General features: G+C 39.9%; 1 protein-coding gene across 1 annotated transcript in view; it reads left to right on the plus strand.

Annotated features, from left to right (window-relative positions):
* Positions 1-27,870, plus strand: part of LRP1B (LDL receptor related protein 1B) — a 1,344,280-nt gene that overhangs the window by 599,121 nt on the left and 717,289 nt on the right. The window contains exons 14-18 of the mRNA XM_040441523.1: positions 1,558-1,777; positions 4,135-4,324; positions 15,079-15,201; positions 20,775-20,915; positions 25,796-25,921. Coding sequence (XP_040297457.1) covers positions 1,558-1,777; positions 4,135-4,324; positions 15,079-15,201; positions 20,775-20,915; positions 25,796-25,921 — 800 coding nt within the window. The remainder of the gene's footprint in view (positions 1-1,557; positions 1,778-4,134; positions 4,325-15,078; positions 15,202-20,774; positions 20,916-25,795; positions 25,922-27,870) is intronic.

The following is a 27,870-nucleotide window of genomic DNA, read 5'->3' on the forward strand; positions in this document are numbered from 1 at the left end:
AAGCAGCTTCAGCAGTAAAGGAGTCATGAGAATGAACAGAAAGCGACCAAGGGTGGCGGATAAGGTCCAGGGGAAATGCCGTTTTGCAAACTGCTCAATTAACTCCATTATTAATTTGCAGGTTTTCTGTCTCATAAAGGAACATTAAACCTAGAAATAATTGAGGATTTTGATAATAATCCTCAGGATAGGTAATCAAAACCAGATCAGCCGGGGTCCGTTACCCCAAATCCCCACCAATCAGCTGTTACCATATAGTTCTGGCAACAGAAGTAGGTGCCGGAACTACACAGCTCCACACTGTGTGGGACCCCCACCAAGATGACATCTGCCATATATGTCGGGTCTTTGAAGATGGAACCCGCTCAGAAACATAGTCAGTGCCACAGCGTTTCACACAGCAGGCAAACATGTGATTGGTGATAAGGTCGATCACAGACATTTCACCCCTGAAATGTGTCAACAGCATTTCCCACATGGTGATCCAATGTAGCATGATCTGCAGGTGGCATTTAATTCCATTATTGAATAGAAATTGAAATCTAATTATTGCAGATTGAGGTCCCCTTGGAGACCTAAAAAAAACTAAGAAAGAACAGAAAAACACCACTTAAAAATAATATGTAAATATATATAAAAAATGTAAATAATCTCTATTCCCAAGAATAAAAGTAAATAAACATAAATAAATAAAGATCATAGACATTGCAGAGTCCTAAAATGCCCAAACTATGAAAATATAAACATATTTATAGTGTATCGTGAATACCGTATTAGAAAAAGAAAATCCAAATGACCAATTTGCTGTTTTTCGTGTCACTTCACCTCCCTAAAAAACAGAATAAAAACTGATCCAAAGTCATAGACAATCCTAAATCGTATCTCTGAAAACTACAGTTCACCGAGTGAATAAACGAGCCGTCACACAGCTCCGTTGACTTAAAAAAGTTATAGGAGTTAGACTATGGCACTGAAAAGAAAATAATTTATTTTTCCCCAAAGTTTTTATTTTTTAAAGTATTAAAACACTAGCAAAACTATACAAATATGATATTGCTGCAATCATACTAAACCAGAGAATGAAGGGCATCGTTCAGTTTTACTGTGTAGGGAACGTGTTAAAAACTAAATCCATAAACATATGGCAGAATCTATTTTTTTTTCCAATTCCACCCAATTTAGTCTTTTTTTTCCAGCATTCCACTACATTTTGTGTAATGTGAAATGGTTCTGTTAGAATGTGCAACCCATCGGGGATCTGACTGAGTGCCGAAATTCTGCAAGCAGTTTTTTGTTACGCAAAATCCCAGCACAAATGCCGGAAATAGGCCAGATTCCTGCTGGGTCCCATTATAGACAATGGGACATGACGGTGCTATGATGGATACAATGGACTCCGGCAGGCTGTTTCTTTGCCAGCACTGAATGCCGGATGGATTTAACACTAGTGTGAAACTAGCCTTATATGTGTGCTATGAAAGATAATGCAAAATAATTCATGTTATATGGACAGTAAAAGTAAGTGTTTCATACTATGAATGTCTTTTTCTTTTGCAGTTGGATGTATTGGACGGACTGGGAGGAGGACGTGGTTGACGACAGTGTGGGACGTATAGAGAAATCCTGGATGAATGGATTTTACAGACAAGTTTTTGTTACCACTAAGATGCTGTGGCCCAATGGATTATCTCTGGACTATGAGAACAATTTACTGTACTGGTGTGATGCCTACTATGACCACATAGAGCAGATATTCCTCAATGGCACCAACAGAAAGGTAAATTAGATGAAATTATTGAACTCAACCTTATTTACCGTATATTGATCATTTCAATGCATTGTATAAGTTTAGGTAAAATCTGTTTTTACACTGCATATGAGACAAAGACAGAAGTATTAAAAATAGGTCAATAAGCTGAAAAAGCAACAGGGAGGACCACTTTGGACAGTAAATTTGTGCACGGGACATCAGTGTTACAGATGGAAATGTGCTCAACTTTTGGGTTTTGCATAACCAAATTGAACATCGAGTAAAGGTTGGACTGGCCAATCAGTGTACCAGAGAATCCTCCAGTGGGCCATAGTAGGTCCCAAAAGTCCAAGAGAAAAATCCCTTTTGGAGCTACCTTTGAGGCCTTTGAAGCCGGTCACTTGCCTTTAGGGTCTATTTCCTTCATCTAAAACCTTTTAGCCTTTATTGACGTAGTAGGGTTTTGGCCATGAGAATTATTTCCTCTGATGGGCCCAAGAAACTTCAGTGTGACCCTGTATGGAGTAAAATTGTTTCAAGGGTGCAGCCATCCATGGATGAGCTTGGGGGATCTGAAGGATTTAATGTACCTTCAGAGAGATCACATCTGATGTATGGGAAAGGAGTGGAGATCAGGCGCAACCCATGATGAAGGTTCAGAAGAACAGATACTGTACTTGTCTTAAAGCCACATTAACTGTGTTCTGGTGCATTTCACTCCAACAAAGTGTGGTGTAAAGGGGTTTTCCAAGTTAATAATAAAAAGGTCCTCCAAGGCAGGAATTTTCATATTAATAATAATAATAATAATAGTAATAATAAAAAAAGAAAATATACCCCCTGCCCTACCATTTAGATCTTCCCCACTGTGCTGTGCTTGCTTGGCTGCCGCAGTTATGCCCCTGTATACTCCACTTGAATGCTGCAGCCAACAATTGGCCCCAGCAACAATGTGCTGTATACTCCTGAAGCCTGTGTATGTGGGTATGAGGATTAAATAGGTGAATATATGTTACATTTTTTCTATTTCATGGCTGCCTTTTATTATTTTTTATTAATGTTGACAAACCCTTTAAGACTAGCATATGGAATTCCCGTCATAATAAATGTCCTGCAAGGTGTGTTATGCAGAAAACAAAGTGCATTGAAGCAAATTCTGTACTGTTTTTTTGTTTTTTTTATTGTCGTATGTCCATATCTTCATATGCCCTGTACAGCCATGGAATTCAAGGGATTATCCAATTTGGACATTAATGGCATGTTCACAGCCATGAATGGAGAACTGGTTTTGCATGCACAGCTCTCTTCCATGAGAGTTCCAAAAATAGTTTAGAAGCCTGCTCGGCTGTGTTTGGAAATCATATAAAAGTGAATGGAGAAAGTTGCACATGCACAGCAACCTCTTGATTCATGGTGGAGCTAGACAAGGCCCCTTTCTTGAGATAGAAGCGGGTCCTGCACCTATTAGATATTTATGGCATATCCTGTAGAAATGTCATATATGTCCAGATAAGACAATCTCTTTAAATAATACATTTTTAGCTGCCTGCAGCTACTAGAGGGAGCTTGCTGTATACACCCTTGTCCAGTCCTCAGTCAGTAATAATACAATACAAAATAAGTGCCTTAACTCCTTCTAGTGGTGGCTTTAGGCAGTCAGAACTTGATCATTTGATTCAATGGCTGTGCGAAGGGAAACAGGCAATTTAGAGCAGTGTGGAGCTATAAATCCATAAAGTTATATCATGAAATGAATTAGCCCAGATGTATCAGCACTTCTCTGTACTATATCTCTCATTTTTCTATGACTTTTCTAGCCTGTAGGGAAACTGTTGTCAGGTAATGCTCATGGTAACTGGTAATTTTAGAGCAGTTGATGCAAGTCCACCAGTTACCATGAAGCCTATATGTGGATTTAGATGGCCAGATATTTGGGGAGATTATCTGGAACGATTTTTTGTTGCGAACGCTCTTTCCCGACAATCAGACCGTCTAAAGGTGCAGCTGATCGCTCGATGAATGGGTAAAATGCCAGTTCATTGGGTGAAACTATAGTTGGTGCCGGCGCCTAAATGTTTATTTCTGGGCAGCAGATTGTGCCGTCTAAACAGTGATCTGCTGCCCAGAAATAATGCAGCTGTATGAGGATGAGTGATCACAATACCGATCCCACGTACTCACACAGTGTAAATTCAAAACTTCACCACCACTTGAGAAGCCGATGGTTGGGAAGGAACGCTTCCTTCCTGACCACCTGCTGCTCATCGACCATTACTCTAATGCATGTTCCATATAAAGACGATCACAAGGTACTATCATAAAATGAGACCCCTGTCATCATATACAATTGTTATTATCTATCACTTGATGTTTCATTTTTTCAGGTAGTCGGTAGTGGGAAAGAGTTAAATCATCCTTTCGGACTCTCCCATCACGGTCATTATGTCTTCTGGACAGACTATATGAATGGCTATATATTTCAACTTAATCTGAAAACGAATAATATCACTCTCCTAAGACAAGAGAGGCCTCCACTCTTTGGACTCCAGATTTACGACCCAAGAAAACAGCAAGGTAAAATATATAGCCATGCAAAAAAGAAAAAAAATAATAATACAATGAACAATACAAGATGCAACTTTATTTTATACCTTGTTACTGTAGCAATTTTCTTTCCTGAATGAGGGAAAACCATAACACATAAAATAAGTGCAGACGTCCAATTACAATGTCATTTGTGCAACTGTATTATCTGTAGTTTTAAGTTATTATCCTGTAGGTTCTTCACAATAACAAATTCAATGTAATTCATTTTCACGAATTTCCTGAGTTTAAGAAAACTGACATTTTCATAAAGACAAGAAAGACTTAAGTAAGTACATCATAAATGTTCTGAATAGACAGGCGCAAGCTGAGCAGCCTGAGGTCGAGGCGTGAACAGACATGATAGAATACCGTTACACACATGTTAAAGGGTTTACCAAGACTTCTTCTTCTTCTGAACCCCTTCCAATTGTCTGTTTGAGAAGACACTGGCACTCCAGGCCCCCACCAATCAGATACTTATGCTCTATCCAGAGGATAGATCATCAGTATAGAAGTCTTGGAAAACCCTTTTAAGAAGGATTACACCTTTGTTCATTTCTTGGCTGCTACCATCCAACTCAACTCCATTAATGGGGCTTCATGGGACTCAGGGACTGACTGCCTATCTTTAGATTAGGTCATCAATATCAGATTAGAGGGGTCTAAACTATGGACCACCCACCAATCAACTGATTGAATAGGTACTCTTTCCCAAGGACAAGAGAGTCACTGTTTCTAGAAAAAAAGTACTCATCTTTATCTATTCCTATACAAATCCCTTAAAGGGGTTTTGACGTATACTGGAACAAGTTTTTGTGGCACCTCAGGAGATAACAATGGTAGAGTTGGGAAAGAATGCATTAAATGTGCCTCTTTTATTTTACTGTAGTTGGTGAGCCATTACTTGTCACCATCACAGAGTCCTTCTACGTTTGTGCCATTGATTTCAGGTAAAGTAAGATATTGCTGAACTCTAAGGTAGTCACCCAGAAAAATACTGTTAAACCATGTCATGTAGTGCTAGCTCAACTGAATATAATGATATATTTCAATGAGTGATCTATTGCTTCATTCTGGTGAGAAGGCACATTTAATCTATATGCAGATGAGCAATTAAGTGAACTGGGGGTGGACCCAAGCCACTCTGTGCACCCTTTCTCCTCCTGCTGCCTCTGCCAGCCTCTCCCTCTCCTTCTTGATGGGCAGGGCAAGGCGAGATTACCCTGGCCCTGTCCATCAAGAAGAAGATGGAGGCGCTGACAGAGGAAGCAGGAGGAGCAAAGGTGCAAAGAGTAGCTTGGGCCCACCCCCAGTGCACTTAACTGCTCATTTGCATATGGATTACAAGTACTAAATGAAAGGTATCTTTAAATTCAGTTGAGCTAGCCCTACAAGACATCACATCTGGTTTATTAGTGAATATCCTGGTGACACACGTCCTTTAATGTTTCCGATGAAGAAGTTCAAACAGAGCTACAGTCATCACTGACCAGCACAAAAGGATTGAAGATAAATGCATTGTGAACTGATGCTTAAATACTAGACAGTTTGCTTTACTGATCTAAGGTTGTGGGCACTAGTGATGAGCGGCATGAGCAAGATTCAAATTCGCAATATTTCACAAATTTTTGCCCGAATATTTGCCATAAATTTGCAAATTAGAGAATTTGTGATCTCCAGTCATTGTTTACTTGATTGCGAAAATCGACAATGTAATATATTCGCGATAAATTTGCGATAAATTCACGATTAGAATATTCAACACTATTCACGAATACAAATATATAGCACTATATTCTAAATATTCGCGAATTCTCGAAGTGGCGATATTCGCGATTCGAATATTAACGCTCAACACTAGTGGGCACATCCATTTTGGAGTCCATGTTCTGAGCTCTCAATGTATAGCATGAGGGTCTCCAAATATCCCTCCACCGCATGAGTGGAGCCCTGCTATTGGGCCACAGGAGCTGCAAGTTACCATTTGTATATTGTATATTACCCTGTGGGGTGTGGCACCAAATTTTTGCCTCCTGGGTGAGAGAAAGTCTATCTTCAGCCTGTGAGAGCAGTGCATTATGGGAACTCAGATGACATTTGCACAAATGACTTGCAAACAGTCAAGATACAGCAAAGCAAAATATTTGCAAAATTACTTCTTTTTTGTACATTTAAAATGTGAAATTGTACTAAAGTGAAATTTCACTAAGCCTCAGCCGTCTGGGATGCACATTGCAATAAAGTCCCATTGATTATGGATACAATGTATCTAATTCCTTAACAAGTACATTGTATAACAGCTGGAACGTTCACAATTAAGTATATGATTACGCTGCACAAAACAAAATGCAAGGAAGGTTGCAAAAAATATACCGGTCAGTCATGGCAACTTTGTGATGCGGCGCCGATCGCAATGTTTCATTCCCGTTACCCCTGGAGGCTCGACTCTACACAGAAAATAATGACACACAAAATGTTTCAAAGCTGTAGTTAAGCAATCAATTGTTTTTAATTCTCCAGAAAACAAGCATGCTTCCATTTCAATGCGGAGAATGAAACACTGCAGCGAGAAATAGACTATTCCACTCTAGGGCGAAAAACATTGTATAGTTTGTAAGGTGAAAATAAATAGAACTATAGTGAGGACAGAATAAAAGCTTTGATACACTTCTGGTTAACACAGAATAATATGGCTTCAGGTTATTTGATTGTTATTTTAACCGAAAAGCGCAGTATCACTTCAGTCTTTGTTATAAATAAAATATTTTTTTAAGAGTTTTTTTCCAGTGGAAAATAAACTGTAGAAAAACAAATAAAGCCGTATTCTCTCATTGATTCTGCGCTACTCATGTTGCAATGCTCAACAGCATTGTTGTCTACTTCCTAGCCCCGAAACAGTAAATGCCTGGAGATGCCCACTCTGCCAATCAATGGCCGCAACAGTGGCCCACCTCAGTCAGTGATTGGCTGAGCAGGCATCTCCAGGTATTTCTATTCTTATTGAAAGTGGACCAGAAAGCAATGATCGGCTGGGACATGATAAGCTTTGAAACTGGTGCAGTGGGGGATCGGGGAGGGTTAGTATTATTTTTTATTTTTTGTTTAATCACACTTTTAATCCTTTATATTGAATGTCGAATCTTTCCCTAAAAACTTCAGTGAAGTCCCAAAAACCTTTTTAAGGTGTTGTCCAAGCGCTCAGCTACTTCCGGTAGTCTCATAGAGTTGAATGGAGCGGCGAGCAAGCATGCAGGTCTTACACTGCATTCAAAAGGGGAACACGGGGGTCCCCATTCTAGCGATCAGCAGGGAACTCATTGGTCGGACCCCTGCAGTTCAGACTCGTCCTTTATGCTGGGGATAGAGGATAAGTTGCTGTCATTGGACAACCCCTTTAAAGGGGCCAATCTCAACATGTAAGGCCTAGCCACAGGGTATGCTATAAATATCTGATGGGTATGAATTCCACTCGAGAAAGGGGCTGCATCTTGCATCTGCTTTGAATGAAACAAGCAAGGCTGTCTTCATTTACTCCTATACAAGTTGCAAAAAAAGCCATAATGGTCAAGATATGAATGCCCCTTTAATACAGATCCACATTTCCCCCGCCCTTCTCTTATATGATGGACCCTCCATGATGGAAAATACCACCAGCAGAAGAACATCAGCAAAAACATTCTTCCAGATTCACCATTATCTGCTTGTAAATAATAACAGTATTAAAATCCAGCTCTCTGAAGCAGAAAATATACAGTATATCACATTTTTGTTTTATTAAGATTTTTTTCTATTGTCATCATTGAGTCAAATCCTGAAAAATGACCAAATGTTGTACAAGCAGTACATGCTATTTTGGCAGCACAGTTAAATACATGGTGTAAATGAAGCAAGCCATCTTCTTCCCCCCTTAGGCTCCGATATTAGCACATATAGCCATCTGCTTGCTGGAATGCGTTGTTCTCATTGAGCTCCACTGCTGATTCTAATACTGACTTTGCAGCTGCTGTTTGTGTTCCGTTATTTTGCTATAGATTACTCATTCTTGTAGTATCGGCGGCAGCTAGTCCGGGTGCTATTTACAATATGGAGGCCGTAATGAAACATCTGACACCGCAACGATAATTCTACAATTGGCTACAATATCTCTTACAGTTATCTTTTGTAATTACGGAGATGCATTGTTTACAAAATAGGCTGGATGTTTATACGCCACGACTAGTTAAAAAAAAACGGCGTTACGCTCGGATACTGTGTGCAGTGTGTGACTTCGAATCAGCCAAAGTCATTCATTTTCTTGCCAGTGGAAGATTAAAGTAATAATAATCCTATGTTGTCACAAAATATTATAAAAGCTTATGGTGCTTTAAACCTCCTTTGTGATTAGATCATCGCGTTCAGGACGGTTGTTTGCAGCTTCATGGAAAAAGGGATTTTAAATCAGTGTTGGCATGATGAAATGTATTATTACCTCCTGCAACGGCTGGTGCTAGTGAACCTGACTGGCAGAACACGGCTATATGCCATTCCTAGTATCATATCAGGGCTTAACAAACATACTTGCCTTTAAAAAAAAGAAATACAGATGTTGCGGTTCTAAACTTGAGTGTGATATCACGCACAAAAGCCATTGAAAAATGATGTTACCCTCTTCCCAAACAGGTGTACATGTATGGCGGGAGTCGTGCCTTTAGAGATGGCGCACTCTCATGGGTTTCTTCTGTTTTAAACAACAGGCATCTGGATATAATATCTGTAATTGGGGATAATGCCGATCGCAGACATTTAACCGCTCAGATGACATGGTCAATTGTGACTATGGCATCTGAGGCATCATTCCCGTAGGAGCACTGTGCTCCAGGGCGCCTAAACGGCTTCCCGACACTGAGATCGAGGAAGATATTCATTTGTGGTTACATCCTTGGTCTGAAGAAACCCAGCCTAATACAGATGTAGTTCTTATGGAGGCCTGATATCGGCAGACCTCCAAAAGAACATAGCGAATCTGCCATACAATGCAATAATAATTCACTGCAGCGTAAGTCTAAAGTGATCTGAAGATTGCACATTCTGGTCCCGTACAAACATCATAGGTATCACTGCTTACCAAAATGCATTTACTATTAAAATATAGTTATCCCGTATGGTGAATGTAGTAATGGAAAAAGAAAATTGAAATGGTCGATTCACCTTTTTTTGCTGCTTCAATTCCACCCAAAAATTGAGTAAAAAGTGATCAAGTAGTCAAATACACTGAAAAATGACATCAATAAAAAAAAAACAGATAGCCTTGCAATAAATATGGCAATGCAAAGAAATTTGCTCCAGTTATTTTTTTTATCAGTTTCAAAACACAACAAAAACGACATAACTGTGGCATCACAGTAATCATACTGTCCCAGAGAGTGAAGGTAACACCAGTTTTACTGTACAGGGAACGCTATGAAAACGAAACCCATTAAACTATGACAGAATTACATTTTTTTTCCAGTTTCGCCCATTTGGATTTTTTTCCAGCTTCCCAAAACATTATATGCAATAGTAAATCAAACCATCGGCCTTCATGCAACTTTGTGAAATGGAAAAATAAAAATAAAATAAAAAGTTATGGCTCCAGGAAGGTAGGGACTGAAAAACGAAAACACGAACACAGAAAATGGCTTGGGACTGAAAAGCTTAAAGGTTTCTCGCCATTGTTTACTCAATGCATTAAGATTCAAGATAGGGATCACTACATTGATCGCTCAAAACTTCTGGTTAATGCTATACGGAGATCTGTCTCTGTACAGCATTAAAATGTACAACCTCCGATGAGGGGAAGTGAGTTATTCCCGAAGTCTCGCAGGTGATTAACTTTGGTATTTGATTTTGAAACTGAAAAAAAGAAAGTTTTAAAACTTTGATCTGAACTCAGGATCGGTGGGCTGGCCGGGCGTGGTGACATCATCTGTGATGATGTCTCTGTGCCCGGCCAGCATGACAGCAAGATTTCCCGCAATGTCTTCAATCAAGACTTCCACTACGGTCTCTACGTGAGCAATAAATATATATACACTGCTCAAAAAAATAAAGGGAACACTTAAACAACACAATGTACATCCAAGTCAATCACACTTCTGTGAAATCAAACTGTCCACTTAGGAAGCAACACTGAGTGACAATCAATTTCACATGCTGTTGTGAAAATGGGATAGACAACAGGTGGAAATTATAGGCAATTAGCAAGACACCCCCAATAAATGAGTGGTTCTGCAGGTGGTGACCACAGACTACTTCTCAGTTCCTATGCTTCCTGGCTGATGTTTTGGTCACTTTTGAATGCTGGCGGTGCTTTAACTCTAGTGGTAGCATGAGACGGAGTCTACAACCCACACAAGTGGCTCAGGTAGTGCAGCTTATCCAGGATGGCACATCAATGCAAGCTGTGGCAAGAAGGTTTGCTGTGTCTGTCAGCGTAGTATCCAGAGCATGGAGGCGCTACCAGGAGACAGGCCAGTACATCAGGAGACGTGGAAGAGGTCGTAGGAGGGCAACAACCCAGCAGCAGGACCGCTACCTCCGCCTTTGTGCAAGGAGGAACAGGAGGAGCACTGCCAGAGCCCTGCAAAATGACCTCCAGCAGGCCACAAATGTGCATGTGTCTGCTCAAACGGTCAGAAACAGACTCCATGAGGGTGATATGAGGGCCCGACGTCCACAGGTGGGGGTTGTGCTTACAACCCAACACCGTGCAGGACGTTTGGCATTTGCCAGAGAACACCAAGATTGGCAAATTTGCCACTGGCGCCCTGTGCTCTTCACAGATGAAAGCAGGTTCACACTGAGCACATGTGACAGACGTGACAGAGTCTGGAGACGCAGTGGAGAACGTTCTGCTGCCTACAACATCCTCCAGCATGACCGGTTTGGCATTGGGTCAGTAATGGTGTGGGGTGGCATTTCTTTGGAGGGCCGCACAGCCCTCCATGGCATAGGGGAGAAAGGGGACTAGCTGGCCAGCCCATCTCATTCATCATTTTGTATGCCTAGTTTTGGCGTAGAAAATGGTCTAAATGTAGGCCACCTAGAAAACTGGCTTACATTCCGAAGTGGTGCTGGATGTCTCTTCATAATTTCATCGATCCACCGCCACTGATTGAAAGGGCTTTATTAAGACGTCTAAAATGACCCCCTGTGTCTTTTGCTGCTTGGAATCCATTGGGTTTCTTTGAACTCCCATCAGTCTTTGTATAGAGTACATATTCAACAATATAATCTGCATAAAGAGGTCTGTTCAGACACTGAACTACTGTAGCAGGCCTCTATGAAGCCAAAAACAAGAAGAGAGGTTAATTCTGTATGTTAGCACATAAAGCCCATAATATTCTGTAGGCACCAGGTATACTGCTCTATAGTAGGTTTGTGATCCACCATTATCTCTCCTAGTTGCAATCCCTCATGTGCAGCCATAACAAATTGGAAGTGCCATCAGGTACTAAAGACCTATACCAGTCTATGGGCACCATATTACAGACCAAAACAATGTGAATCCATATTATGCTTGCGTGCATGAGCCTAATTCAGGCAGCCATATTATCTGTGTTGTAGGCTGTAGCATCTATAACTGTGTTGGTCCATATATTGGACCCACTTGTCTCTTATTTCATACATGTACTAAGATTAGTCCACTAATATCAGAATGGTGGGGGTCCAACACCATCCATCCCTAAGGATCACCCATTAGAGTGTTGAAAGTTGGTGCCAAAACTACATAACTTAGGATCTGTGTAGTTCGGGCACCAACCTCTGCTCCGAGATCAGAGGGGGTGTGAGGAGTTGGACATCAACTGATCTGTAATGATGGCCTACCTTGAGAATAGGCCATCAATATCAAAATCCTGGACAATGCTATAACGATAATTCTTCACTAGAGACATTTGTTTTTTTAGGGGAGAATACCTTTGCAATGTGGTTCCATATGAAAACATTTCATTGTTAGTCTGAGTGTACATATTTGCATTTCATACAAAAGTCAAAGCCTTCATTCCAAGGTCACGCATTCAGCATGATCTCTACAGGAAGTTCTCCTATCTGGACACTACTGAGTGATATCAGCTTTCATGTGGCTTGTCAATGTGATATAACCTTGGTTCGCTCCAGATCCAAGACTGGTGAAGATCTTGTGTAGAGATATCTTTCTTCCTCCTTCCTAGATTATTATATACATTTTTTTTTATGGAAAATTTTTGCAAACATCTTAAATTACATGCTTGCTTCAAAATGATAAAACTCTCATCACTTCCAGGCCGAGACGCAAAGACCATAACCTTATTTGATTATTTACCCACATAAATTAAATATTTATGGCCGACAGTGTGTTTTAAATTGCTCTTATTCTGTTTTATTACTGTCTGCAAATTGTCCTCGAGGCCTGGATTCTAACTACATGCATGATATTGCATCTATATTTTATCCAATTTTCTTGGCAATGACATGCCCTGCTTAGTGCTCCTTTTAGTCTCCTTTTATGTTTCTTTTCTCGCTTGGAGCCTAGTTGTCACATGTGAAAAATAAAATTAAATGTTATTTGTGACATTTGAAATGTCATAGGACAAATCTCTTAAAATTTAGGAAATAACCTCATTTTTTTTACTCCTTTTTATTTATGTAGCACCTTTGTATTCTGCAATACTGTACACAGTCGCTTTAGATCAGGCAAGCTCAACCTGCGGCCCTCCAGCTGTTGCAAAACTACAACTCCCAACATGCCCTAGCAGCCTCCAGCTATCAGCCTATAGCAGTGCATTGTGGGAGTTGTACATGTGGTATCTCCGTACTCAGGAGAAGTTGGGCAATGTGTTTTGGGGTGTCATTTTACATATACCCATGCTGGGTGAGAGAAATATCTTGGCAAAAGACAACTTTTCCCATTTTTTTTATACAAAGTTGGCATTTGACCAAGATATTTATCTCACCCAGCATGGGTATATGTAAAGTTTTACAACAGCTGGAGGGCCGCAGGTTGAGAATGCCTGTTTTAGATGATCATGGGTATCAATCCAAAATCTGTAACATGACCTTAGCAAAACTCTGGGTCACTTACTTGAATTGACCCAGCTGTTTTGCTAAAATCTGTCTTAAACAATTCTAGCGTAGTGCTGGTAAGTCCTCATATACATGATGTCTTAGCTCTCCCTGCCCCATCTGCACTGATTTACATTTTTTTTTATCCTATATTAATCGGTGGCAGGGGAGAAGGAAAAGCTGGAACCTCATAAATATGAGGACTTACTGGCATGTGCTATGTATTGAGCAGCTTCAGTGCAGCGCCAGTAAGTCCTTATATTCACAAGATCGCCCTGCCTTCTGCCACTGAACAAAGTATTTTTTTCTCATGAATATGAGTGGCTCATTGGCGCCTCTTTGACACCCAACATTTAGAGCATATGCACCCCCAATACCTTTAGTTGCACCCTTGTGTGTACCCACTGAGCATGTATCTGACATGTACATGTAATGTTCCCTTGTTGTGTTTATACTAGGTGTGTACAACTCAGAGTATGAACACAAAATTGGGTGTATTTTCCTGCAATTTAAATAAGCCTCTTCGCTGAGAAACACTAGTATAAAGAATGCACAAACCTGACAAATCTATCTATCTCCACTAGTAGTAAATACAATATCAAACAAACACTCCATATTTCTTTTTTGAATTTTTGCTCACACATTGGTTAATTTGGCCCAATGTTTGATCAATTTTTACCACAAAGGGTGAATCTTGCATTTCAAGCATGAACATGAATAGATATTAAACATTAGACTGATGTAAGTCCAGCTGTTGGGACTACCAACATCACCAGGATGGGTGATTATGATCCCTCATCCATGGAGTGGAGCTGTGAGGAACAGCCGTTAAAAATCTGTCCTTCTACTCCATACAACACTGCAGTGATGGTATGGAGGGCAAGGATCTTCTGTTTCTAGTGAACCTTCTAGTCCCAATGATCAGGTCTACATTGATTTAACATTTATCACCATATTATCAGGAGTAGTGAAAATCTGAAGTTTTAATCTGCCAGATTCTGCTTCTTAAGTGAAAGAGAGGTGGGGCTTCAGTCCTCTCTGCTCTGAGTGATGGTTGTAGTGGCCTCCTGGTCGGATGCTACAGCTCAGAGAACAGGGGAGGTGCTATGAAGCAGTTTAATGCAGAGAGCACTTTACAGTGAAGCTCCACCTCCAGTGCATTTAAGGTGGAGAATCTGGAGAATAAAACATTGTATTCTCACTACTCTTAATAATACAAGCTCCACAAGAAGGCATGTTTGTACTGCTCTCCCAGGCCCTAACTAGTGCTGCAAGCAATTTTGCATGGTCAAAACTACTAACAGACTAAACTGTTAACATGGCATAGCTATATGGGGTAGTAAAAACATCTCGCACTAGTGCGTAGCGGGGCCCAGAGTGGACCCTGTGCCACTGGTACTATAAATGACACATCAGTATGGGGTCCTTGTTACAGATTTTGTTTTGTGGCCCAGGAGCTCTATTTCCACAAAGTAACAGACAAAATTTTACCTAACTAGGGACATTTTTTTCAACTTTTTTTTTTTTTAAATTTTTTCCTGTTTTTTTATTGCTTTATTTTCTTATCATAGCTGCCTGGAGTATGTGAGTAACCAGACAGAGGATTTTTTTTTATGTCTACAGTGAATGTAATGTCAATGTTCACATTATTGGACACTCATGTGTATGTTTTATGACCGCAGGTGACAACGCTTGCCGGATAAACAATGGAGGCTGTGGTACTCTTTGCCTTGCCATTCCTGGAGGGAGAGTTTGTGGTTGTGCTGATAACCAGCATTTGGATGAAAACAATTCAACTTGTGTGTGTAAGGCTTCATCAAATGCTTTTTTGTTTTCTTCTTAAAACCTGCATAGTATGACAACAAAAATGCACTCACAAGCGTACAAACTGTTATCCCTTAAGGAATCACCAACATGTTACAATACAACATACAAGCTGCCGTAAAACAATAGCAAACAAAGTGAAATATTCTATAAAGCCAAAAAACTTGAATTTATATTTATTGCCATTGAGCAGAATTCATTTTCTGTATTATTGACAGTTTAATAGGTGCTTACAATGATTGTACAATATTAAAGGCATTATCCCATGATTAATGCTAAAACATGAAAATCAGGAATTACATAGTGCTCGACAATCGATTTCTATCAAAGCTAGAACCATCCCTGTACCTCATATCTGGAGCTCTCCCCACTCATTGTTCTGCTACATTTATTTCACAATGGCAAGTCCGAGGCGTGTCCTTTCTTCTGCAGCTCTCTCCCCATCACAGCTCAGAGAATGTGTTCATTCTGCAGCAGCTCTCTCCCTATCATGGCTCGGAGGTATGCCCTTTCTGCAGCAGCCTCCCCTATTACAGCTCAGGGGGTGTGTCCTTTATGCTCTCTTCCTGCAGCTGACACAGCTTCCAACAGTAGATAGGGCTGGTGGAAGCATAAGGATGGAACTGAGCAGGTGTGACCGACTCAGTGATGTTACTGAGAAATAAGGAAAAGAGCCAACAGTAGGCTGCACTGTACAGATAGATTTAATTGAATAAGTACAAAAGTATACAGATGCAGCAGGGTCTTGTTTTTAAAAAAAATATATATATTTTTGGAGGAACAAAACCCTTCACAAAGCATATCCTATAGATCTTCCCGACAGCTACAGATTTCTTGATACAATGAAGCTTTTATTAATCATGTTTTTCATGGATAAAATACACTCATTGACTATATATATATATATATACAGTACAGACCAAAAGTTTGGACACACCTTCTCATTCAAAGAGGTTTCTTTATTTTCATGACTATGAAGGCATCAAAAATATGAATTAACACATGTGGAATTATATACATAACAAACAAGTGTGAAACAACTGAAAATATGTCATATTCTAGGTTCTTCAAAGTAGTCACCTTTTGCTTTGATTACTGCTTTGCACACTCTTGGCATTCTCTTGATGAGCTTCAAGAGGTAGTCCCCTGAATGGTCTTCCAACAGTCTTAAAAGGAGTTCCCAGAGATGCTTAGCACTTGTTGGCCCTTTTGCCTTCACTCTGCGGTCCAGCTCACCCCAAACCATCTCGATTGGGTTCAGGTCCGGTGACTGTGGAGGCCAGGTCATCTGGCTCAGCACCCCATCACTCTCCTTCATGGTCAAATAGCCCTTACTTTCAAAGTTTTCCCAATTTTTCGGCTGACTGACTGACCTTAATTTCTTAAAGTAATGATGGCCACTCGTTTTTCTTTACTTAGCTGCTTTTTTCTTGCCATAATACAAATTCTAACAGTCTATTCAGTAGGACTATCAGCTGTGTATCCACCTGACTTCTTCTCAACGCCACTGATGGTCCCAACCCCATTTATAAGGCAAGAAATCCCACTTATTAAACCTGACAGGGCACACCTGTGAAGTGAAAACCATTTCAGGGGACTACCTCTTGAAGCTCATCAAGAGAATGCCAAGAGTGTGCAAAGCAGTAATCAAATCAAAAGGTGGCTACTTTGAAGAACCTAGAATATGACATATTTTCAGTTGTTTCACACTTGTTTGTTATGTATATAATTCCACATGTGTTAATTCATAGTTTTGATGCCTTCATAGTCATGAAAATAAAGAAAACTTTTTGAATTAAAAGGTGTGTCCAAACTTTTGGTCTGTACTGTATATATATATATATATATATATATATATATGCAAAGAAATGTGGGTTAGTCAGCACATCCCAATGCGCAGGTGCACGCTGCCATGGCTGAAAACATAGAGGAAAAAGACAGTGCAACAGTACTCTGCAAAGCAGATAAAGTACAATAATGCCATAGTCACAAAAAATATTATAGTGCTAATGCTAGGCTTATTTATAAAGTGAGATGCTTGGCAAATGCATTTTGTACAAAACCATTTGAGCTCTTCTGCCAAACGTATTTTTTGTGACTATGGCATTATTGTACTTTATCTGGTATGCAGGGTGCTGTTGCATTGTCTTTTTTCTCTTTGTTTTCAGCCATGGCAGCGTGCACCTGCGTATTAGGATTTGCTGACTAACCCCCTTTTTTTTGCAGATTTACAGCGCTGGAGGTGTGGCACTCCGGCGAGTCGTGCACTCCTGATTATCCTGTTTGCCCCATAGGCTGATTTTAATTAATTTCAGTATAAGGCCTCATGCACATGGCGGTTCTTTTGGTCCGCATCCGAGCCGCCGTTTTGGCGGCTCGGATGCGGACCCATTCACTTCAATGGGGCCGCAAAAGATGCGGACAGCACTCCGTGTGCTATCCGCATCTGTTGCTCCGTTCCGTGGCCCCGCAAAATAAATATAACATGTCCTATTCTTGTCTGCGCTTTGCGGACAAGAATAGGCAGTTATATGTAAAGGCTGTCCGTGCCGTTCCACAAATTGCGGAATGTGCACGGACGCCATCCGTGTTTTGCGGATCCGCCATTTTCGGACAGCAAAACACACCATGGTCGTGTGCATACGGCCTTAAGCTGTGGCCTGGTTAATGCTCACCTGCACATATCAAGGGTTTCCCAGGAATATCTCCACACTTCCTTAACCTGCTCAGTCACTAGATTTATCAAGCATTTATGGGACTAGAGGGGACGTCAGCTTTTGCAACCTATAAGTGTGCAGGATCTACAGGCCCAGCTGCAACATCTGTGGGAAAATGTGCCATAGGATACCATATGAAACCTGTATGCCTCCATGCTCAAAGGTATTTCATCTTGTATCCAGGCTACAGGCCATATCTCATCTTGTATCCAGTCTAGAGACTATATCTCATCTTGTATCCAGGCTACAGGCCATGTCTCATCTTGTATCCAGGCTAGAGGTCATATCTCGCCTGGTTTTTAGGCTAGAGGCCGCATCTCATCTTGTATCCTGGATAGAGGTTTTATCTCGTTTTGTATCCAGGCTAAAGAGCTGTATCTCATCTTGTATCCAATAAAGAAATAAATATATCACCAGTCCACAATAATGCTATGCAGCAGGTCCGAAAAGTGATGTGGGTTCAATCACGTTATACAGTGGAGGAAATAATTATTTGACCCCTCACTGATTTTGTAAGTTTGTCCAATGACAAAGAAATGAAAAGTCTCAGAACAGTATCATTTCAATGGTAGGTTTATTGTAACAGTGGCAGATAGCACATCAAAAGGAAAATCGAAAAAATAACTTTAAATAAAAGATAGCAACTGATTTGCATTTCATTGAGTGAAATAAGTATTTGAACCCTCTAACAAAAAAAGACTTAATACTTGGTGGAAAAACCCTTGTTTGCAAGCACAGAGGTCAAACGTTTCTTGTAATTGATGACCAAGTTTGCGCACATTTTAGGAGGAATGTTGGTCCACTCCTCTTTGCAGATCATCTCTAAATCCCTAAGGTTTCGAGGCTGTCTCTGTGCAACTCTGAGCTTGAGCTCCCTCCATAGGTTTTCGATTGGATTAAGGTCCGGAGACTGACTAGGCCACTCCATGACCTTAATGTGCTTCTTCTTGAGCCACTCCTTTGTTGCCTTTGCTGTATGTTTTGGGTCATTGTCGTGCTGGAACACCCATCCACGACCCATTTTCAGTTTCCTGGCAGAGGGAAGGAGGTTGTCGCTCAGGATTTCACGATACATGGCTCCGTCCATTTTCCCGTTAATGCGAATAAGTTGTCCTGTGCCCTTAGCAGAAAAACACCCCCAAAGCAAAATGTTTCCACCCCCATGCTTGACGGTGGGGACGGTGTTTTGGGGGTCATAGGCAGCATTTTTCTTCCTCCAAACACAGCGAGTTGAGTTAATGCCAAAGAGCTCTATTTTGGTCTCATCAGACCACAGCACCTTCTCCCAGTCACTCTCTGAATCATTCAGGTGTTCATTGGCAAACTTCAGACGGGCCTGCACATGTGCCTTCCTGAGCAGGGGGACCTTGCGAGCCCTGCAGGATTTTAATCCATTGCGGTGTAATGTGTTTCCAATGGTTTTCTTGGTGACTGTGGTCCCTGCTAATTTGAGGTCATTAACTAACTCCTCCCGTGTAGTTCTTGGATGCTTTTTCACCTTTCTCAGAACCATTGACACCCCACGAGGTGAGATCTTGCGTGGAGCCCCAGAGCGAGGTCGATTGATGGTCATTTTGTGCTCCTTCCATTTTCGAACAATCGCACCAACAGTTGTCACCTTCTCTCCCAGCTTCTTGCTAATGGTTTTGTAGCCCATTCCAGCCTTGTGCAGGTCTACAATTTTGTCTCTGACATCCTTGGACAGCTCTTTGGTCTTTCCCATGTTGGAGAGTTTGGAGTCTGCTTGATTGATTGATTCTGTGGACAGGTGTCTTTTATACAGGTGACTAGTTAAGACAGGTGTCCTTAATGAGGGTGACTAATTGAGTAGAAGTGTCTAACCACTCTGTGGGAGCCAGAACTCTTAATGGTTGGTAGGGGTTCAAATACTTATTTCACTCAATGAAATGCAAATCAGTTGCTATCTTTTATTTAAAGTTATTTTTTCGATTTTCCTTTTGATGTGCTATCTGCCACTGTTACAATAAACCTACCATTGAAATGATACTGTTCTGAGACTTTTCATTTCTTTGTCATTGGACAAACTTACAAAATCAGTGAGGGGTCAAATAATTATTTCCTCCACTGTAAACAGGTACAATATATAGGGTTCGGACCGCGCTTCTGGTCCAGGTCAGTATGCAAGTTCTTTAATCCTTCTCACTTCCTCGTTTGCATAAAGAGCCTGAGGGCTGCAAATATTCCTTACTTGAGGGATATTTGCAGCCCTCAGGCTCTCTCTGCAAACGAGGAAGTGAGAAGGATTAAAGAACTTGCATACTGACCTGGACCAGAAGTGCGGTCCGAACCCTATATATTGTTCATCTTGTATCCAGGCTAGAGGCGGCCCAACAGGCTCCTTTCATTTGTACGGTTTACCCAATAAACTTCTCCTTTGACTCCAATATTGTAATCACTTACATCATTATATTCACACATAGAAAGTTTCATTTTATTATTATTATTACTATTATTTTGTCGATGAGTGTATCTAATATAATAAAATATATACTGTAATATAGTAACAGATCAATGATAAAATACCCTATTTTATAACTTGGAGATTTGTGATATATCTCTATGACAAAGTGTTAGACACAAGTATCTAGGCAATTAATGAAGGGTTCTACTCTCCAAAATTTACCTTCAATATGGGTTACATTCACACATGATTCTCAACTCAACATGATTCACCACTGCAGTTTCTGCATCAATTTTAAGCATCACTGAAGACACATACATCTTATTTAGATGTACTAATATTGCATCACATCCACAGATGACCCATGCAACAACCAAATGTAACACTTTTGCTATTGTTTCTTCTTGGTCTTTAGTTAATACCGATGAAATAGTACCAAAGTTGTGTAATTTGGAAGAATTTCAATGCAAAAACCAACACTGTATACAAAAAGGCTGGAAATGTGATGGAGAAGATGACTGCCTAGATGGGAGTGATGAAAATTTTGAAGCTTGTTGTAAGTCTTTTTTTCTTTTACATTTTTCTATAAATAGATTTATGTCTAGAAGGAAGATGTGCTTTTTAAACTGCAGTTCTCTAAGAGGTTTAAGCTCCATGATAATATACTTATTCAGAAAACTATCTATAAATATATATATATATATATATATATATAGTATTTGGAGTTGGTTTAGGTTGATGAATCAAAATAATTGAATTTGATCTATCCAGGAAGTGTATCTTTCTCTAGTCTCATGGAAGTCAAGGAAAGGACCCAATTTAAAAAGTTCACCTATACAAAAACAATGGGTAGTACTAGCCCTAGCCTTGGCTATATACACAGTCAAGACACATAGCTCATGAAGGAAGTCACGTGTGGTGAGCTGGCTCGGTGGGTACATATGGTAACTGATAGGTTGTCTGCACACATATCCCTCGTTCCTGTCATGGGTTAAAGGACCAATTTATCCGCATTGAAAAAAGGGATGATTATTGGCTTTCAAGCAAAGGGTGGCAGTATTTCTGTAAGTGCACAGTTTGTGAATTGTTCGTGTCCTGCTGTGGTGAAAGCGTATTATGAGCGGACAAATGTCACCATTGCTAATAAGTGACATGGAAACTGAGGAGCACCATGTGCCATTGAGCCATGAGTAGAGGAGCAGTTCACCACCAAAATGAAGCAGGGGGCTACAAGACGTTTGTCTAACACAACAGTTCTGCAAACCTTATTGCCTATGGGGTTCTGGAGCAGATAGATGGTCACTGAACCTCTGGTTAAATTAGCAGTAAAGGCTTCAATTTTTGCAGCATTGTCAGAATTGGACCTCAGCTGATTGGCAAAGGGTTGCCTTCTCCAATGAGTCATGTTTTCTGTATCATCGAACAGATGGATGTTGGCACATCAGACAAGAAACATCAGAGAACAAACACCCTGCAACCATTGCTAGAAGAACACAAGCTGAAGTATGAATCTCTCCTTGCAGATTACATACACCCATACTTGCTGATTGTCTTCCCTAAGGCAGATGGGATCTTCTAGCAAGACTATGTGATATGTCACACGGCTAAAAATGTGACCCAGAAGGCGATTATTTTAACTTCAAGTGTCTGCAAATTATTGATACAGTTTTGAAGAATTAGATTCATGGCACTGATTAGATCTAACAAGACAGAACACGTTATGTATAAGTGAAGAATAGTTAGACTTTGGCTCTACAAATATAACTTTCTAACTTCTATATCTAATTGTCCAAAATGTTTACTTCTGGGGAATCAAGGACAATGTAAATGTTTACAAATTCACCATAACATTGTTAATGTGGTCCAAGGTGACCTCTACCGAACTTGTCTGTTTGTTAAACATTGTATATTATCTGCTTTAATTAGTCAGCATTGCTTAAGGTCAAGTGGATCATAAACCAAGTTCCAGGGACACATAATTCCAGAAGCAATGAAAATTAATGAGAAAGATTTACTATATTCATGATAATTGTTCTGTGCAAAAGTCTGGATTCTTAACTATTGTTGAAATAATTAGAGAATTGTAAAAATTCACTTATAATTTCCAAAGTGAAAAAATACTTCATTTCAGGGTTATAGGTTGAACTTCATGCCCCTGTGTCTTTTTTCAACTTTATCAACTATGATCATAAGGGAGTTAACCAAAATCCTGAGACTAAAGGGGGTCACAAGGCTGATTTACAACTGTGTCCTATTCTAATTTCTTCCTGCACAACTCTGCTTCTGGCGAACCAGCTTTGCAGGTGATTGGCAGAGGGCCCTCAGTCACTTGAAGGTGGTCATGCTACAGTTTACTTCACAGCAAATGGCCTTTTTACCATCTTCATTCTCATAATTAGTTGGGATCCCACAAGTCAACCCCCACTGATCACAAAGTGATGGCATGTCCTAGCGATGTACCAGCACTTTACAAGATTGAAATTTAGATTTTAACAATGACTTACTTACATAGTTGATATAGTTAAAAAAAGCCACAGGTCCATGATGTCCAGTCTACAAGATGGGAAAATCCCTTTAAGCAAAATATGTCAAATCCAAAGTAACCTACAGCGAAATATATAAGCCAAACATACCATGTACATCCACAGATAAGATTATCTCAGGGAACAAAATAACTACATAACCTCTAAGGATGTGCACCATAAATGGAGTAAATACATAGAGTATATTTAAATAACTAATGTATGTTACTTTTATTCATTCATTCATTCATTACTTCTACTTGAAATAACAAAAGAATTGCAGAACATAGAGACATAAGAATAGATGTTCCAAAATTGTTATTACATGGGGAATGCATGAAGCTATTAAAACAGACATGTCAGGAGAGGAGACCGTGGCATAATCTTAGACTGAGTTCAAACAAAACAGAACATTTCTGCTATTGGATAGCTTACAAATTCACCCTAAAACCACAATGAAATCATTACAAATCTGCCCCAATTTCAGTTTGAATATAGTTGTGGATTTAAGATTTGACTAGGGAATATAACCAAGCCAGATATCCATCCTTGTCAAATACCAAGGCTTGTCGGAAAGTTGGATCATAACTTTTAGGGACCCACTTTCAATAGGTTGCACTGGCGAGATGGTTCTCTTTCTTGGGAGATACCTCTTTGCTAGTGTTGATCGAGCACCAAAGTGCCAAGCACCCGACTACAATGGAAGTCAATGGGAGAACCCCAGCATTAAACCAGGCACCCTCTGCTCTGAAGAAGAGAGAGTGTCAAGTTTACAGAAAAAGGTTAGAAATTGATGGGGAAGACATCTGGATGCATCTTGGACTCCTATTACATACAATAGGCAACCAAACAAAGGCTATATGCCAAAAGCCGGGTATGTGCAAGCCAACAATCTATCCATGAGACAGATACAGTCAGCACACCTTACAATGGCAGCCTTGTGCACTATGAGACATTCAAAACTAGCTCTCATAGGACTAAGATCCAGTAAGCCTCAAAGTTGCTTCATATCTGTTGGATGGCTTGGGTGGACCTGCGCACCTAGATCAATATCAATAGGGTGACAAAAAGTTTTCTGATTGTCCTAACATAATATTCAATAACCTTTCTATACAGTTTTCTCATGTAAATGCATTTGCATAAACATGTGCTAATGGGAAAGACATGCAAATGAACATAATCTGCCTTGTTTTTCAGTTGAAAAACCATTTGCATGGAAAATGCACTATAAAAATTTGCGAATAAGACTATGAATCCAATAAATGGCGCTGTTCCTGAGTGGTGTTGATCGCAAATATTCTAATTGTGAATTTCTATTGTGAATTTTCCATGTAAATGGTGTTTCAGCTAAAAAACAAGCATATTCAGCTAATTTGCATTTGCCAATGATTATGCTAATGAGTTTACATGAGAAACCTGTATAGAAAGGTTATTGAATATTATGTTAGGACAATCAGAAAACTTTTTATTACCCTAATGATATTGATCTAGGTGAGCAGGTCCACCCAAGCCATCCAACAGATGTTAAGCGACTTTGAGGCTTACTGGCTCTCAGTCAGATGAGAGCTCATTTTGAATGTCTCATAGTGCGCAAGGCTGCCATTGTAAGGTGTGCTGACTGTTATCTGTCTTGTTGGCTTGCACATATCTGGCTTTTGGCATATAGCCTTTATGTGGTTGTCTATTGTATGTCATAGGTAATGGGAGTCCAAGCTGCATCCAGACATCCTTCCTATGCTGTTTTCAAACCATTTTGGTGGTGTTTCCATAAATTTCTAACCTTTTTTTGTGAACCAGACAACCTCTTTTCTTCAGAGCAGGGGGTGCCTAGTTAAATGCTCGGGTCTCCCATTGATTTTCATTGTGTTCAATTGTGCTTGATGCTAACTGATGTTCGGCCGAGCATGCTCGCTCAACACTACTCTTTGCATATTAATTTCCCAAGGAGCACTGCCGACCATAAAGGACTGATCTCTTTAAGGAGGTTCAGCACCCTGCCTAAGCTACCTTGCAATGAATTGCAATGACATTTCCATTTTATTTATTATTTTTAGGATTATTTTTAGGATTATTTTACGCTGTTAATAAAATGGATTTGGTAAAACCCCATTCACTTACATTGTGTTGTATGTTGCTTGTGCAATCAAAATTTTGCAACAAATGTGTGATTTTCTAATGCAAATGGAGATGGCTATTGTATCAGAACTTTACCCAAACTTTTTAACAATTCAGATTATTATATAATTAGAATGTGAGGTGATTTGATGGAAAATCTTTGGAGAGAGAGAATGTTATCCACAACTTTTCAGGGCTTTTGAAGTACTTTCAATTTGAACAATTTGGTCAAACTGTTTACAGAAATTTGCTCATTTCTAAATGCTACCTAATGAAGTCCATCAGATGGGACTAGTGGGAGGCTGAGATTTATTCATTGGCCCAGCATTATATACCTGTTGGCTATCCCTCCATTTTCACACCATTCAGTTTTTTTCCTTAATTTCACTTTTAATTTTAAAGAGATAGAAATCAGTCTCTGAAATGAAAGCGTAACTCATATCGCCTAATCCGATGCCTGCTCCCACTTGTGGCTTCCTCTCTGGAACATAAATCACTAAAAAGCTGATTAGCATTTCATTGTTAACAATTTATAAATTATGAAGCATTGTTTCTGGAATTAGAGCTTATCTGGCTGTTGACAAATGACTTGGTACCATTCATTTTCCTTTGAACAAAATACCATTAAAAACTCATTTGGTTCTTTATTCATCTGTTAATAAAAATAAATGCTATATGACACGCTCCCTCATTGTGCTGTAATTCCGCAACCCCATTTACATGCATTATTCCAGACTCATTTGCAGTCAGCGCTTGTCGTTAAGAACTCACTCGTTTGAATTGTTGCTTGTTTTCCCAGTGAACCACAGCTGTCCAGGAGACCAATTTAAGTGCCAAAGTAACCGCTGTATTCCCAAGAGGTGGCTTTGCGACGGAGCAAATGATTGTGGAAATAATGAAGATGAATCTAATGAGACCTGCTCAGGTAAGAATTGGAGGAAGTCCCCTGTGACTAACATCATGAAAGTGCTACTTGTCACACTCAACAAGCGCCGATGTTGTGATTATTGCCTGTCTTATATTCACTTCAAGAAGAATGGGGGTAATTTACAAAACTATTTATGTCTGTTGTTTGGGGCTTAAAAAAGTGGTGAAATTTGGCACAAATGACATTTTGTGCAACAATTGTTGTGGCTGTTTACATTTTACACCAATTATTCAAAAAAAAAAAAAAAAAAGATGGGTAGAACTTAATGAAAGTAGCAGGGCCCCCCAGGGACTGGGTCTAACCATTACTTTTGCACTCCCTATAGGTACAACTCTAAACAGTGATTCAAACTGTGCAGCAGTATATTAAAATGAGGAGGACAGAACACTAGTTACAGTGTCCCCACCTGAGGTGCTTGCAGATAAGATGTAATGAAGCCCAAAGTGTTGTGTAACCTGCAGATTTGGGGTCTTTTTTTTCCCTCTGTTGGTCTACATGAATTCACATTTTTGCCATTCCAAAATTGCTGAGTAATAAGCTTTGTGAGAGCTTTCCAGTGTTCTTTTTTTATCTTCCTTTCCTCCGCTCACAAGCAGACATTAGGAAACTGCAGCTGCATCTCCCTCCTTCCCTCTCATCTCTGTCTTCTATATACAGATACAGTATTATGGCAAGTTATGTGAGGGCTGAACTGTAAGTGTACTATCCTTTCCACCCCCCCAAAAAAAAAATACTTCTGTGTTAGAAAAAACACAGTTTATTGATGTTACTGTGCACACGGCATGTTGTACCCCACAGAGTCGGGGCACTGCTAAGCACATAGAGTAAGAACTGGTGAAACACTTTCCCAACTGTGTTACCATTTTCTGTGTTAGGTTATGGCACAACGACAGTTTCTGGATGCCATCTTACAGGAGGAGGATGAGACCAGGCCATTTTGGTGCCTTTTGCTTGACTTTTTGCGGAACCAAAATTGCTTCAGCCGCTATAGGCCTTCATTTAGACATGTGTTTTTGGTGCCTCTTGAGAATGGGTAGAAAGTAAGGTGCATGAGTTTTAGAGTTCTTCGAGAAGTTGACTGAGTCAGAGGTAAGGAGTGACTAAAGTCTGAGGAGTAGTTTAATTGCCACGTGAGATGGTGTGAGAGAGAGTTGGGACCTGAAGACTGAAAGCCCTCAGAGAAGTCAACCATTAGCGGAATCCAGATAGAGTAATGAGTCTAAGAGTTCTTAAACACGCTTGACATTATACTAAAGACTAATGACTCCATTGCCTGGTTATAGACCACAGTGTGGTGCTGCGAATGGAGGAAGCATGAGGGCTCACCTACAGGTTACCTTATCAGTGGGATACTGTGATGCAATCTGAAGTGTGTTGTAACCCTGCTCCTGCAAATGGAAACAATGTGTGTGGTATCCAGTGGTAGGAGTGACCAAAATGTATTCATAAAGATCCTGTTCATGTTATTTTGCATGCAGTTACAACAGGTTGAAGTTGAAGTGGTAGACTTGCAATAGACTTTGGATTCAAACTGTATTGGCCACTTGTTGGTCAATAACTATTTGTCTATCAAGTTAACTATCAAGTTAAAACAAAGTGTTGGTGGTAGATACATGTATATATGTCAGAAGGTAAGCACCATCAGTAGCTACCCTTATATGATATATTCACAAATACTACATTCATTAAAACATATAAGGTGCACTTTAAATAGTAACATTTATTTATTTGTCCCTGTCTTTGACTTATTCTGTCCCTCTGCTCTATTTGGAGAAATGTCAGTCTTCATTAAATTCAAAGAACCTGAGTACAGGATAAAACATGCCCAAAGGAAAAGTGTCATCAGAAAAATATCAACTTTATTTTTTTCAATTTTCATGTCATTATCTGTATTAAAAAATCCTAAAATCTTGTTTTCACACTGACCACATATTAAGCCTCATATT

The sequence above is a fragment of the Bufo bufo genome, chromosome 7 (genome assembly GCF_905171765.1).
Source record: "Bufo bufo chromosome 7, aBufBuf1.1, whole genome shotgun sequence".
NCBI classification, from domain to species: Eukaryota; Metazoa; Chordata; class Amphibia; order Anura; family Bufonidae; genus Bufo; species Bufo bufo.